This window comes from Rhodnius prolixus, unplaced genomic scaffold (assembly GCF_049639745.1).
Source record: "Rhodnius prolixus isolate KJV_2025 unplaced genomic scaffold, Rpr scaffold_7, whole genome shotgun sequence".
NCBI classification, from domain to species: Eukaryota; Metazoa; Arthropoda; class Insecta; order Hemiptera; family Reduviidae; genus Rhodnius; species Rhodnius prolixus.
The window spans coordinates 14801003-14816870 of record NW_027411582.1 but is presented as its reverse complement, the minus strand read 5'-3'; the positions used below and the strand labels follow the sequence as shown (position 1 = coordinate 14816870).

The 15868-nt window shown below is 34.6% G+C and overlaps 2 protein-coding genes across 7 annotated transcripts in view; one reads left to right on the top strand and one right to left on the bottom strand.

Annotated features, from left to right (window-relative positions):
• The window catches only part of LOC141447041 (5-hydroxytryptamine receptor 1-like), a 590328-nt gene that overhangs the window by 292148 nt on the left and 282312 nt on the right, over nucleotides 1-15868 (bottom strand). For 2 of the 6 annotated variants that reach the window (XM_074114184.1, XM_074114192.1), the window contains exons 1-2: nucleotides 14469-14970; nucleotides 8143-8208 (exon numbers count right to left, since the gene is read on the bottom strand). The exons of 1 other annotated variant lie outside the window; for it this stretch is intronic. The gene's annotated coding sequence lies outside the window, so the exon portion shown is untranslated. Of the gene's footprint in view, nucleotides 1-7547; nucleotides 8059-8142; nucleotides 8209-14468; nucleotides 14971-15868 lie in introns of those variants that run through there. 3 more of the 6 variants (XR_012454097.1, XM_074114193.1, XM_074114185.1) reach the window with 3 other exon arrangements.
• LOC141447048 (toxin Iob1-like) lies at nucleotides 37-7196 on the top strand. Its single transcript, XM_074114206.1, has 2 exons — nucleotides 37-264; nucleotides 6156-7196. The coding sequence occupies exons 1-2, from the start codon at nucleotides 160-162 to the stop codon at nucleotides 6225-6227; spliced, it is 177 nt and encodes a 58-aa protein (XP_073970307.1). The 5' UTR covers nucleotides 37-159; the 3' UTR covers nucleotides 6228-7196.

Below are 15868 nucleotides of genomic sequence, written 5' to 3'. Positions count from 1 at the left end.
ACGTCATATAATTGAAGTATGTAAACTGTATAAAATGATATCCTGCTAGTCTGGATAGTACATGATTACTGGAATGGTGCAGTGGGGAGATTGTAGTTAACTGTAGAGTATTGTCGCACCTAAACTGCTAGGAGAAAAGCCTTTAAGAAATCAGTAGAAATGAAGTGGAGATATTTAATAATTTTCTTGTTGATTGCGCTCGCTTGCACTGTATCTGGACGCATTGTTTCTGGAAGTGAAGACTGTATTCCACTACTGGAGAAAGTGAGTTGCTGGTTTTTTTTTTTTTTTTAAAATAATTATTTCTAAAATATTATAATTAATTATTAAAGTTTTTTCCCCATATTTTGGTTAGCGGTTTATTGCTGAACAATAAAATTTGGATTCCATTAATTGTGTTCCCCTTTCTTTGTACATTCACTCACTGCTAGTAGATGGAATGTATTGATTGAGATATTGAACATTTAAGATTTTGAGTTCCATTCGGTAATATCCGTTTTTAATAATCATTCTAGTCTGCAGAAGTGGTTTTTACAAATTTATCTGTGTGAGATCAGCAAATAGTAAAAGTTCAAATTTGAGATTTCACCTTCCACCATTTCGACCACTTGGTATTTTGCCTGATCAGGATGCATTCGGTTCAGTGCATGATTACAGCCATAACTGAAAAGCCCAACAAGTCGGAAATTTATCGCAGTTTCAAGATTTAACAGTAAAACTAAAAGATATGTATCAATCAGGTAGATGCAGTAAGGATATTCCTAAAATTGTCATTTCGGCAAATGATTTAATTGATGCTTGAGGACATCTGTTAAGGATGTTCACTCTTTGCATGCAGATTCTTAGCTGACTGAAAAAGTTTAGATGTATCTTGTCTTGGACACAGGAAGAATAGTAAAATAAGTTCCTCAATATAAGATTATTTTGATCCAAGGGTTGAAAATAATATCCCTGCGGCAGTTAAAAAAAAAAAAAAAAACAACTAAAAATCTAAATAACAATAATAAGGGAATTGTTACATGGGAACGGAGTAGCTGAGTGGTTAGCGTATACTGGATTCCAACACGAAGATCGCAGGTTCGAATCCAGCTGCTGGGCCCTTAGATTTTCACATTTTAACTAGGAGCTTCTTACAGTTCGGTAATAGATGTCCTGAGGCTGGAAGTGCACTGAAATAAGCTTCGGGCGCCAATGGCTTCAGATGTTAAAAAAAAAAAATAATAATAATAATAAAAAATAAATAAGCCATTAAATGCTAACTACCTTGGATGCGCTAACAAAAATTATCTAGTAATTGGATAATGATAAATATAATTCAAGTACAAGTTCAAGCCAACGTTAAAAATTATCTAGTCTAAAGGGAAATGTATATTAAATTGGTAAAAATAAATTAATAAATTGAAATATTGAGCATTAAAGAAAGTATGTTCCCTATCTAAAGTCAAGGTGAACTATTCAAGTTGCAATTTCAAGGAAAAAGCCGCCTAGTGCATTAACATTTTCTAAGAATTCAATTACAATGCAAATAATATGAAATCCCCATTATATATTATAGTTAAAAGTTTAATTTTTCAATATCGTTTCAATCAATAAATTATTACACACTAGAATGCCGAATAGCTTCATTAATATTCAATACTCAGCTACATCCAACTGTCTAATCTTTCGCACGATTTTCTCGTGAAATAATTATTATTAGATTCTAATTTGCTTCTAAACAATTCTGCTGAACTTGAATTCTGAACCTGTTTAGACAGGAATTATTTGAGGTTAATGTGAAAACCACCAATTAATGCCTTTATTATTAGAAATATATTTCTTTAAGGATGAGTTAATATGTTTACCATATTATGTGGTTCTGTTTAAATCATTTATTAGCAAGATTTTTTTTCTTCTGTTTTTTAAAATTAATTTAATTGAATTGAATCCTGGGCAAAGAAGTGGCGGATTAAAATGAACCCACAGAAATGCCAGCATGCCACGTTTACTATCCGGCGGGGCTCCTGTCCACCTGTCCTCTTCAACAGCAATCCCGTTCCTTGTACAGGTCTGGTGCGCTACCATGAGCTCTACATAGGCGAACGACTCACGTGGAACCCACATACAAGACTTTAAAGACAAGCAATGACTAAACGTGCGAAACTTCTTTACAGACTACTTGGACGACGCTCCAAATTACCCATTGAACTCAAACGCTTAATATACAAACACTATTCTCAAAAACCTATGTGGACCTACGGAGTAGAACTGTGGGGTTCAGCCAAACCTGCAAACATAGGGACTGTACAAACATTTCAGTCAAAACTACTGCCGACAGATAGTTTGACGCTTCTTTCTATGACACTAATCTAACTCTTCACAACGACCTCAACATCCCCTTCGTACACCAACTCGCCAAGACTAAATATAAAAAATTCCATACTGCTCTCTCCACTTGCTCGAATCCTCTAGTACAGGCTCTCGCCTCCTCTGACATCCCTGACAATCCTCCTCGCCGACTGAATCGCCAGTTCTATACTGCTCTTTCTCCTTGCTCTAATCCTCTCGTACTGTCTCTCGCCACTCTGACATCCCTAACAATCCTCCTCACCAACTGAATCGCCAGAACTATACTGCTCTCTCTACTTGCTCTAATCCTCTCGTACTGTCTCTCGCCTCCTCTGACATCCCTGACAATCCTCCTCACCGACTGAATCGCCAGAACTATACTGCTCTCTCTACTTGCTCTAATCCTCTCGTACTGTCTCTCGCCTCCTCTTACATCCCTGACAATCCTCCTCGTCGACTGAATCGCCAGTACTATACTGCTCTTTCTACTTGCTCTAATCCTCTCGTACTGTCTCTCGCCTCCTCTGACATCCCTGACAATCCTCCTCGCCGAGACTGAATCGCCAGTACTATACTGCTCTCTCCACTTGCTCGAATCTTCTAGTACAGGCTCTCGCCTCCTCTGACATCCCTAACAATCCTACTCGCCGACTGAATCGCCAGTGGCCCCGCTACATCCTCGCATTTTGAAGGCCTAAAAATCATATCCTGTAGAGAGTGCTACCGCTGGGCAGTTTCTTTCCCTTTCTCGTAGCCATTCACGCACCATTTATCCTTCATTCTCCCTATATATATGTATTATATTATACAGATCGTAAATAACGAAATAAATTCAAAAAGAACAAAAGAAAAGAAAAAGATTTTGAATAATTTTCTTCCAACATTTGACATAATAAATTGCATTAAAATTGAGGAATGGCTCTTCAATTAAAGAAATATTACCAAATTGTAATAATTGTAATGTGGGTAGCAATAATTCCAATTTGGGAAAAAATTGGGATGACCATTCTTTGAATTTATTATTATTCTAAGAAACTTTACATCAAAACTGTCTGTATAGAAGAAATCAAAGAACAAAATTAGCTACAATTTTGATTATTACAGAACAAAGAAAATCGTAATTGATCAAAGTAGATGTTATTTATTCGGCTGTGTGCTCATATGTTTTGTAGATTGGAGGAACAAAGTTTTCTATCTTTTTATTAGTTTTGTTTTATTTGTTACTACCCTCTATCGATTTCGCCCAGTTTTACTACATTACAGAGGTCACTGCTTTTATGAAGAACAAGATTCTGTATGCAATTTCTGGCTGGCTTTCTTTTTATAGAGGGTTTTTGTTGGCAAATTGTTGCATATTTTTTTGGATCAGAATTATGAAAAGGTTTTCGTTGTTCCAGAAAGCCTTTCTATTCTTAACTAGAAATTTACAATAGTGGATATTTAAACCAACAATTTCACTAGCAGACCTAAATCGAAAAGAACTCATTAAATAACATATTCAAGGTTAATGGCAGGAGGAGGAGACCTGTTTGAAGAGTTTTCGAAATATTTATCTCATAAATAACTAATAACCTCTTTATAATTTGACCTCATTACAATTCCCAGTTTAATGTTCATATAGTCAATACAATAATTCTGCTCCGCCTGGAGCCTGACGTCTAGTAGCAACATCAAGAAACTTCAGATAACGCAAAACAAATTTCTTAGACACGCAACAGACTCTCCACGATGCACCAGAATTGACTCACTCCACGAGACTGCATCCATTATCCCCCGGTACACTCCTTTATCCAAAATCGTCTGCTCAAACTCCTTTCCATCCTAGACTGCCATTCCAATCCACTCTGCCGCAACATAGCCTCCTACAGATCCTTCTACAACGTACAGACACAAAAGACTAAAACATATCCTACTCTAACTCTCTACACTAGCTGCAGGTTTTTTCGTCTCCTTTTTTTCCCTGCATTCCAATCCTCCTCACCTAACTTTTCTCTTTCTTCACTAGATAAGGCAGGTTAAAATGTATAATACATTTATACTTCTGTATTTATTTTATGTATATATTTGTAGTAGTAATAAATATTTATTCATTCATTCAATACAATAATTGATGAACAGCAATTACTGTAGCTGCAAAAAAGTTGAGATTACTTTTACCTGGACGCTATTCAAAAAAGACATGTTACCTGTTCACAGTGTTAATTCATACAATGCACACATATGTGCGTCTCTAATTCCCAATAGGAATCGCACGACTACTACCCAACTATGGAATGCTTGTCAGGCTACATTCATCGGGCAACACCTTCATTTTATTCCCTGCAAGTTATTTTAAGCATGCAACCATTAGCATGTATTGAAATTTGCCTGACTAGTGATCACTAGGTAGTCTATCAAAAATCAGGAAGTTAATAAATTTGTTGTTTTCCTTACATTTAAATAATATAATGACTTTACTATTTCAACATCAATAAACTCCTGAACGTGGAATATATTGTCTGGGTTAAGTACCTAATAAAAAATTGAAGGAACATTATCGATTGGATAGAAGGCCTAAAAATAGGATGTGTACAATGATAGTAAACTTTCGATAAAGAAAATAAGACAAATAAAAGTTACAATCGATAGAATATCAATACTTTGTATCAGCTCCATAAATATTTAAGTTAAATCCTTTCAATAATTTATTAAATTTTGAGAGTTGAGTTTAGAAATATTTCTGTTTATATTATTAATATTTTTATACATTTATGATAGTTACTTGTAACATCCAAATGAGGTTTCTTGGAATTAAACTGATTGGAACTGTAACATCCATCTGAGGTTTCTTGGAATTAAACTGATTGGAACTGTAACATCCATATGAGGTTTCTTGGAATTAAACTGATTGGAACTGTAACATCCATATAAGGATTCTTGGAATTAAACTGATTGGAACTGTAACTTCCATGAGGTTTCTTGGAATTAAACTGATTGGAACTGTAACATCCATCTGAGGTTCTTGGAATTAAACTGATTGGAACTACAATACTAGATTTAAACGCATTGATCTTAACATGAGGTATACAATCTCGGGCTATCCTTCATGACAAAGCTCCAAACTGACACGACTAAATAGACGACGGTATTCTAGATAAGCCCTTATTGCATTGATATGGGCTTACTGAGTCAAACATTACGATGCAGGCCTGAAATAATCGATTTAACATTAACGGATTACAATCGTTTCAGTTGGATACTCCTTCGTCCAATCGTGAACGTTCCTTTTTTTTACGATAGTTAATTAGATTAATATGGACCACAAGATCTCGTTATTTTGGAGCAAATTTATCCACGACACTTCCATCTTATCCTCGAAGACAGACAAAGGTACCGTTGTTAACTTAACGGTGGTCATGAATGTAACATTTTCAAGTTATTATACTTTCATTTACCTTATTTACTTATTTTCAAAGTTAGCGCAGAGATGAATAATCGATAAAAAGTTGTAATATACACACATTTTATGAACAGGACAAATTAGGTGAGAGGTGTGTGACAAATTTATGTAGAAAACGTTTTCTTCAAAGGCTTACAGATAAAAGTTATCTCTATTTGTGCAGATACATTTATTTATTGTTTGCCAGTTATAGTTGGGTGTGTAACAGGACTAACAATCAACTGTAAATTAGAATTGAGGACAAATTGAACATACTATTTACTTATTTCTTATCGATTTAGGTCGATTAAATAATGTCATATCTTCTTAGTAATAAGCTAATTATTTATTTATTTCTGTATTTATCATAAAATATGCAAATCTTAAATGTAATTTATCATTTTTATAGTGCGTCGGTGCCACAAAACCGTGTTGTCCACCTTCCCGATGTTTCTGGTATGCGAACAAATGCGTCAGATAAAATTTCTCAATATGGAGAGGTGATTCAACTAATATTCCATCCACTTTTTGGGTTGGGGTTAACCCATCCAATAAATATACTTTAATTTTGTTTTAAGCATATAATGAATAAAATTATAATTTTAATTATTCATTTTGTAATTGACTGTGAAAATTAAAATTTGTATTTTACGTATTTCCAAATACATGATCAAAAATATTCTTTTTTAGATTAAAAATGTACTAATTTAATCAAAGAAATGTTATTTCTTTGTTATTGTTGTTCTTTAAGTCTAATGTTTGTTTAAAATGTAATTTTAAAAGTGACTTACAACACATCATGTGATGGTTAAACTTAATTTATTGAATAAGTATAATTAAAATTAAAGAAATGGTGTATTTCATAATAAAGATAGAATGTTATTGTATAAGACTTCCTTCAGTTAAAAGGTTATAAATCTATAACATTTTTCATAATTAAAATAGAATGTTATTGTATAAGACTTCCTTCAGTTAGAAGGTTATAAATCTATAACATTTTTCATAATTAAAATAGAATGTTATTGTATAAGACTTCCTTCAGTTAGAAGGTTATAAATCTATAACATTTTTCATAATTAAAATAGAATGTTATTGTATAAGACTTCCTTCAGTTAGAAGGTTATAAATCTATAACATTTTTCATAATTAAAATAGAATGTTATTGTATAAGACTTCCTTCAGTTAGAAGGTTATAAATCTATAACATTTTTCATAATTAAAATAGAATGTTATTGTATAAGACTTCCTTCAGTTAGAAGGTTAAAAATCTATAACATTTTTCATCATTAAAATAGAATGTTATTGTATAAGACTTCCCTCAGTTAGAAGGTTAAAAATCCATAACATTTTTTTGACTTTTCTTTACAGATATAGCTTAGTAAGAACGTAGAATGGATTTTTTTTTAATGAAAAGGATTTGTGATTAAAATTCTCTTTTGTTTTTAATCTATTCATTAAAAGGCGAATTTTTTACCTGGCTTTAGTCTGGAATTTCTATTTTGCTATAATAATAATAATAATAATAATATAGGGAAGGGATTAGCTATGTGGTTAGCATACTGGACTCCCACGCGGAGGTCCCGGGTTCGAATCCAGCAGCTGACCCTTAGATTTTCTCTTCCTAGGAGCTTCTTACAGCTCACTGTCCGGTGATGGACAGTGTTGTCTGTAACGAGAGAACACTGTCCGGAGGCCGGCAGTGCACTGGAAAAAGCTCCGGGCGCTAATGACCTCAGCTGTTGATGCGCCAAAAAAAAAAAAAAAAAAAAAAATAATAATAATAATAAAGTGTTTTATTTTGAATTAATATGTACATAATCTTATAAACAGTAAACCATATTTACACAAAAGCCTGGACAGCAGTCAATCTGCTTTACCAAATTCTATTTAAAAATTTACAATATAAAATTGCAGCCAGAACTTATCGCATAATTTCCATTACATTCTAATATATACTAAGTATTATATTCCTGTATGTTCTATTTTGCTATAGAAAAGGTATTTTGCAATAAATATCACAATAAAGGGGTTCAAGTGTCTTGTAAAGACTCCGCAGGATCACTTTCTGTCCTAGTTGTGCCAGACGTTTGTCATTGTTAAAGTGTCGTGAATGTCCCGATGAATATTTGACGTGAAGTACCTTGATTTAGACACCAATTTTTTATCTATCATCAGAATCTTCATGAAGTTTAAAGATTAGCCTTAGAATGGATCTTTTAGGAGTTAAAAGACTGTAAGATGGTCGCCTGGCGGTCTCAAAAGATAAGAATCAGGCGACATTAATTATCACGCGTATTGTAAACTAGCTATAACTAAGAGAATATTATGATTAAACAAAGAAATAAATAAAAACAAATCTTTAGCAAAATTGAAATATTAAACTAATTTTTACATACCTTGGCTTCAGAGTTGAGTAGGAAAATTTTAAGTCACAATCTTCGTTTCTGGTCCCGCTCTGATACCTAAACAGCATATTATATCACGTAAGACCCAATCTGTCGCAACAATTAAGGATAAAATGGATAAAAAGTGGCTTAACAAAAATATTATTAAGTAAATAAGTAAGTACGAGGGTCGTTTGAAAAGTCCGTGCAAAAATAAAAACTACTTAATTTTTAGGGGTAAACCTTATTTATTTTTCAACATAGTCTCCTTTTAGGCTTATACACTTCGTCCAACGCTGCTCTAGTTTGTTGATCCCTTCCGAATAATAGGATTTGTCCAAGTCTGAAAAATAGCCATTCGTTTCTGCAATCACCTCCTCCTTTGAATAAAATCTTTTTCCCGCCAGCCATTTCTTCATATTGGGGAACAAATAGTAGTCCGAGGGAGCCAAGTCTGGAGAATAGGGGGATGTGAAACGAGTTGGAACCCTATTTCCATTAATTTTGCGACCACAACTGCTGAGGTGTGAGCTGGTGCGTTGTCGTGATGGAAAAGGACATTTTTGTGAGCCAATCGTGGGCGTTTTTCTTGCAGCTCGGTTTTCAAACGGTCTAATAACGATGAATAATATGCAGCTGTAATAGTTTTACCCTTTTCCAGATAGTCGATGAGGATTATTCCTTGCGAATCCCAAAAGACAGTCGCCATAATCTTTCCGGCCGAAGGAACGGTCTTCGCCTTTTTTGGCGCAGATTCCCCCTTGGTAACCCATTGTTTAGATTGTACTTTGGTCTCAGGAGTGTAGTGATGTATCCATGTTTCATCCACAGTGACGAAACGACGCTTAAAGTCCTGCGGATTCTTCTGAAACAGCTGCAAACCGTCCTTGCAACACTTCACACGATTTCGTTTTTGGTCAAGCGTGAGCAATCGCGGCACCCATCTTGCGGATAGCTTTGTCATGTCCAAATGTTGATGCAAAATATTATGTTCCCGTTCATTCGAGATGCCCACAGCACTAGCAATCTCACGCACCTTCACTCTTCTGTCATCCATCACCATATCATGGATTTTATCAATGATTTCTGGAGTAGTAACCTCAACAGGGCGTCCAGAACGTTCAGCGTCACTTGTGCCCATATGGCCACTCCGAAAATTTTGAAACCACTTATAAACTGTTCTAATCGAAGGTGCAGAGTCACCATAATGTTTATCAAGCTTCTCTTTAGTCTCCTGAGGCGTTTTGCCTTTCATAAAGTAGTGTTTAATCAACACACGAAATTCTTTTTCGTCCATTTTTTGAAAATCACTCGACTTCCTCGATTCAAACGAATGCCAAACACAAAGAAATAGACCGATCTGGTTGAAACTTGGTGTGTGTTCTTCCAAGAGATGCTACTAACTAAACATAACCTCGATACGCGCCAGTAGTGCTATCTCTCTGACTTTGCACGGACTTTTCAAAAGACCCTCGTACATAGTCTTCACACTCAAACGTCAAACTCCATCACCTGTCTTCTTACATCATACACCTATCCCATCAGCCGACCATGTGTGGTACCTAGGAATATACCTAGACAAGAGACTTACCTGGAACCCCATACGAGACTTAAACGCACCGAACTAAACAAAATATACAAACTTCTTGCCAGACTACTCGACAAGCGCTCAAAACTCTCACTACAGAACAAACGACGACTCTATACAACTCTTATCACATCAATATGGACTTTAAGGACTCGAACTTTACGGAACAGTTAAAAAAAAAAAAATACATCAATAGACTGCAAACACTCCAATCCAAAATACTCCGCCGCATAGTAGACGCCCCATTCTATGTTACCAACCACACAATCCATACAGATCTCCAAATTCCACTCGTCTCCGATCTTGCCAAAATCCGATATAAAAATTTTCATCAAAAAACTCTCATTTCATCCCAACCCTTTAGCTGCAAACTTATCTTCAACTACGCTACTCTCCAATCCTCGAAGACGGCTGAGGCGCCGTTGGCCCCGTGACCAACTGGGTGACATCACTGGGTGACCGTCATTCGAGTCTGCCACGCTATTTATTTATGCACTTACCGCATTTACCTGTAGGTACAGGTGTAAATTTCTTTAAAAAGATAAATAAAATAATAAAAAAAAGGAAATAATAGTATCAAAAATATTTAAAATAACATTTGCTAGGTTTCGAGATGCTTGTACTTACTACGTAAGAACATTTTGACTTTCTGACGTAATAAGAGGAGAACAAAAAATAATAAAATAAATCAATCCCTCTTACATTACAAAATTCACACTCAGTCGTTTGCAAAAGCAGTAATTAGACATTAACGTCGTATCTACCAATTCAATGGATTAGCGATTTCTCCAGAGTAAAGCGTAGGATGAAAGTAATCGGACTAAGGGATTTGTGCGGGTGCGCGTGTGTAAGACAGAAAGAGAGACAGTGCGAGCGAAAGGATTCACTGCCATTCACTTCTAGTTACTGCCTTTGCAACTTCCACTTACTTACAGGATTAAAAGATCTGCAATAGAGAGTGGACAAAAGTACAGTTGAAGGCCTCCTTCTGAAGTTATAGGCTAGTCTGGATACTGGAGTGCTTCCGTATTTCTTAATATTATAGGTCAGAGTGATGTAATTACTGGAGTGTTAATAATGATGTTCGGAATTATGGGTAATGTGTTGTAATTATTTTTATTTTACAAGGTAAGTTCTGACTTAGCCTGATGAGTTCGTCTTATAATCCTGTTGAAAGGAGTAGTACATCAACTCAATCATGAAACTTCAGTGCTTTAAATTGAGCTTTATTAAGTTTTTCAGAGTTAGAAATTAGAAAAAGTGAAACAAAAAGCAGTTGTTGTGAACCAGTATGAAAGATTTTAAAATCAAACAGAGAATTTCAAATTTATTTAATTTCTAGGTGACCTCTGTGACCTTTGTGTGACAGCCAAATCAAGCAAGTTCTATCTAGAGTTCAAAGCCAGTACAACAAAGCTATGTACATTCTAATTTCATTTGGTTGAACCAACTACTGTTGTTTATTGACTGAACAGAATCGAAATCTTTGTATTACAAAGTTGCCTTGAAAGTGAACAAAAAACAAACAAAAAAATTTTACAGAATACGAGGGTCGTTTGAAAAGTCCGTGCAAAGTCAGAGAGATAGCACTACTGGCGCGTATCGAGGTTATGTTTAGTTAGTAGCATCTCTTGGAAGAACACACACCAAGTTTCATCCAGATCGGTCTATTTCTTTCAAAATTTTCGGAGTGGCCATATGGGCACAAGTGTCGCTGAACGTTCTGGACGCCCTGTTGAGGTTACTACTCCAGAAATCATTGATAAAATCCATGATATGGTGATGGATGACAGAAGAGTGAAGGTGCGTGAGATTGCTAGTGCTGTGGGCATCTCGAATGAACGGGTACATAATATTTTGCATCAACATTTGGACATGACAAAGCTATCCGCAAGATGGGTGCCGCGATTGCTCACGCTTGACCAAATACGAAATCGTGTGAAGTGTTGCAAGGACGGTTTGCAGCTGTTCCAGAAGAATCCGCAGGACTTTAAGCGTCGTTTCGTCACTTTGGATGAAACATGGATACATCACTACACTCATGAGACCAAAGAACAATCTAAACAATGGGTTACCAAGGGGGGAATCTGCGCCAAAAAAGGCGAAGACCGTTCCTTCGGCCGGAAAGATTATGGCGACTGTCTTTTGGGATTCGCAAGGAATAATCCTCATCGACTATTTGGAAAAGGGTAAAACTATTACAGGTGCATATTATTCATCGTTATTGGACCGTTTGAAAACCGAGCTGCAAGAAAAACGCCCACGATTGGCCCACAAAAAAGTCCTTTTCCATCACGACAACGCACCAGCTCACACCTCAGCAGTTGTGGTCGGAAAATTAATGGAAATAGGGTTCCAACTCGTTTCACATCCCCCCTATTCTCCAGACTTGGCTCCCTCGGACTACTATTTGTTCCCCAATATGAAGAAATGGCTGGCGGGAAAAAGATTTTATTCAAACGAGGAGGTGATTGCAGAAACGAATGGCTATTTTTCAGACTTGGACAAATCCTATTATTCGGAAGGGATCAACAAACTAGAGCAGCGTTGGACGAAGTGTATAAGCCTAAAAGGAGACTATGTTGAAAAATAAAAAAGGTTTACCCCAAAAAATTAAGTAGTTTTTATTTTTGCACGGACTTTTCAAACGACCCTCGTATAGTGAAGTTTCTACGATCTACCAGAACAGAGAAAGATTTAAAATAAGCTCTATTCAACTGAAAGCTCTCTTATTTACTCAGCTTTAAGTTGCATAATGTTCTAGAGCTTTGATGTAAACAAAAAAGTACTTTAAAGTGCAACAAAAAAATAAAAGAGTTTTTATTTTCAAAGAAAAAAAGTATAACAAAAGATAACTTTCATTGAAGAACAAAGATGATTCAACGATGCGGATAATGAACTTGATTTATAATCTTTTGAACAATTTTAGCTAAGATGAAATGTTTTATACAACAAATTGTGTTCAAAAAAGCGTAAAAGATAAGTGAAATATATATATAGAGATGAGTACTTGTTCAAGTAACAAACACACATATCTCTTTGTATCAAATATAAGAGATCTCTGTTCTGTCTTTATTTCGAGTACTTCTGAAGAGACGAAGTCTTTTCACTTGCACTAACTTTTTGATTCAATAAAGAGTACAAAACTTGAAGAGGTGTAGAATAATTTTTTACTCTTGGAATCAAGTTTACTTGAATACTTATTTCATACGGTTCAAAAAAAATAGATTTGTTAAAGGAAAAAATAAAGTTCAAAGACTGTGTCTTTTAACCAGTTAAGCGCGTTCGTCGTGTACACTCGTTGTGAAAAATATAAAATAGCCATTAACTATAAAAACTCGAAATTTTAATAAAATACAATAAGAATATTATTTGGTGGGATGTTTCCTTTTATCTTACCAATAGATCTGCGGTGGGAGCCAGCCAAATGATAAGTAGTTGGTACATGTTTGGTCTCCGCATTAGAGATTGGGGAATTACGGACACAAATAAAAGCTCTCAAACCTTGTGTGATGCCGTTTTTACCCCTAGATAGAGATTCAGAGCTCAATACGAGCATGATTTCATTTTGTTCAAAAAATTCAAAGCTCTTTTCTTCCTTGTAAAAGCTCTTGCGTCTCTAGACGTAATGCATAGAGCAACTAGAGCAATGCATACGTGAAGCGGTGCAAGATTTTGAATGAGCACAGAATGCTCTGTAATCTCAAGCCCCCCCCCCCAGAGATTGCAGAAAAAGTCGCTTGCAGTGACTATTATGACGTTGTAAACTTTTGGTTGTTTTGCCCTGCGTTCGACGTATATACACGTCATTGTCTGATTTTAATTCCGCACACTGTGGGGGATTTTTAAAAGTAAAAGTTCTGCGCTTAACTGGTTAAGAGAAATAGTTATTAAATAGTAATATGTATTTAATTTATTTGAATGAATTTCGTTTCACATTAACAACAGAATACTTCAAGTGAAATTCAACTAGTTTTGTGAAAAATATTTGTATATAAACAGTAAATAATAGATTCTTTTCTGAATCTATAAAGGTATAAAGAAGATATAAAGGTTCAGCCATTGAACTTTTCTTTTTTGAATCCAGCTCTTTTGCCACAAAATTACACATTTTCAGGTTTATGGTAAAATTAAGAATACGTCGGGCGGAATCAATCCAAACAACCCAAAAGTCGTGGCAATTCACCAGAATAGGGTTGGAAATAACTGCGTATTACTACTTACGACTTTCCTAAGATAAATTTAATTCAGTAGTTAATAAAATTTTGATTTCTGGTATGGTTCTTGAGCCCCATTCATTATTTGACTTTTTACATGAACATATAAGAGTGAGTTAATATTTAAATTATATTCTGAGTCAAAATTAATTTCAAGTATTTATCTCTTAAGTCCAATTCAAGATGTTGGTTACCGTTTTCAACCATTTGATAACTCTGTTTGCCTATGCATTTAAAGTTATCTGAATCTTTTTCAGATAATTTGGTTTTAAACTTCTTGTGCTATGTCTAAGAAATCCCTCTCTTTCTTCTGCCCAATCTTTCATATCTCTAACTGATTCATGATCAAAATATTCTTTGAAAATGGTAGTAGTTATTCAAAGAAAGATCTGAGCAGTGAACTCCTATTTCTACTCATGAATGTAGAATAATAAAACAACAACAGTTAATATTTTGTATTAACAAGGTAACTGGAATTAAAAGTAGAGATATTTTTTTTTTATTTATTTACAATATAAATAAGGAAAACTTACATGTCTGGACGCAGTGGTGAGTTTTTAGCCTGCTAACAATTACCTTAAAATCAATTAAATCGTGCAAGATGAGGTAGCAATATGCTGAGAAAGCATTTGAAAACCTTTAGTCATGTAAAACAAAGAAATTGGCGAGATAATGAACTAAATTCAAAAGCGAGTCCTCTTGAAAGCTAACAGTAAAATGAACTATTAAATATAATAACAAAATAATCAAAGAGGTCAACTGGATTTGTTTTGATATAAAGTCTAAAGAACAAAAATTAATTGATTCTCTGCAATAAAATGATGTAGGAATCGAGATAGGGCCGAATTATTGATTAGAAATTACGAGAATAGCCAGTAGAGATACTGTTAAATGAACCTAACGCATCGCGTTGCTCGTAAACAAGTGGGAACTACTACTCCACATGACTCTGCGATGATTCGTTTAACATTAGTCTTCGTAAAGTTCCTTCTTATAGGACAGAAAGGGATAAAAGGTGTCCTGGAAACCATTAAAAAGTCTACGTGAGTAATGAGAATCCATAGTTAGCGTATTTTCTTTACTCAATTTTCAACCTTCTCAAAGGCTGATTTTTTTTTAAGTTTTAAGAATTCTCAGGAAATATCCAATTTTGAAGCCCCCTTTACACCAAAAAGAAGTAGTTTTTACAAATTCCTCTCAATGTGGGTTACGTGATTGAAGGCTACAAAACTCAAATAACGGGTAGTCCAGAAAGTTTTAATTTAACATTTCGAATTGAGGCACAGCTAATAAGGCTTTTGGGAATTATCTCGGAAATTGGCTTGTTTCAAACTATGAAAAATTTAACCGCAATTTTCTCTTAAACTAATAGTTTTAATTTTACCCTTTATATTGGGAATTGGAATCAGCCAATTGGAAAGGGCACTGTAATGAATCGATTTTTTTTAAACTTGTATGAACCAATTCTGTATGTTTCAATGAGATCGCTGGTTTGAATTCTTGAGTGTAATTTGAATGAGATAAAGGCTACTCAACAATTAATTAATTCCTTTGTTAATCTAAGTGGAATTTAATTATTTCCTCCATCCAATCATCCTTTCCTATTTAAATTGTATTTCTATAAAATATAACAAGCCTGAAAACAATTAACAATCATTTTTCATTAAATACAAAATAGGGAATGTGTAAATTGATTAAAAAATTAATAGCCTAACGGTTGAATCTCTCCCTACCACTTGAACCTCAACAAATTACTAAAGTTAAATGAGTTTCTATTTTGGTCCAAAACGATTTCTATTCAATTAAAAACAATAAGATCAATGAAACCTTATTTTCTTAAAAAGTGGCTGCCAATGTTCTAGAAAATTCAACTTTTTAAGCTGATGAAGATAAGTACTTCATTTAAAACTTCAATGCGCTTATCAAAGTTCAT

Excerpts from the sequence above, each read along its gene's own strand:
- LOC141447048 (XM_074114206.1), top strand. The coding sequence starts at position 160 with ATGAAGTGGAGATATTTAATAATTTTCTTGTTGATTGCGCTCGCTTGC. Across the intron at positions 265-6,155 it reads GTATTCCACTACTGGAGAAA|TGCGTCGGTGCCACAAAACC; the intron begins GTGAGTTGCTGG and ends TCATTTTTATAG.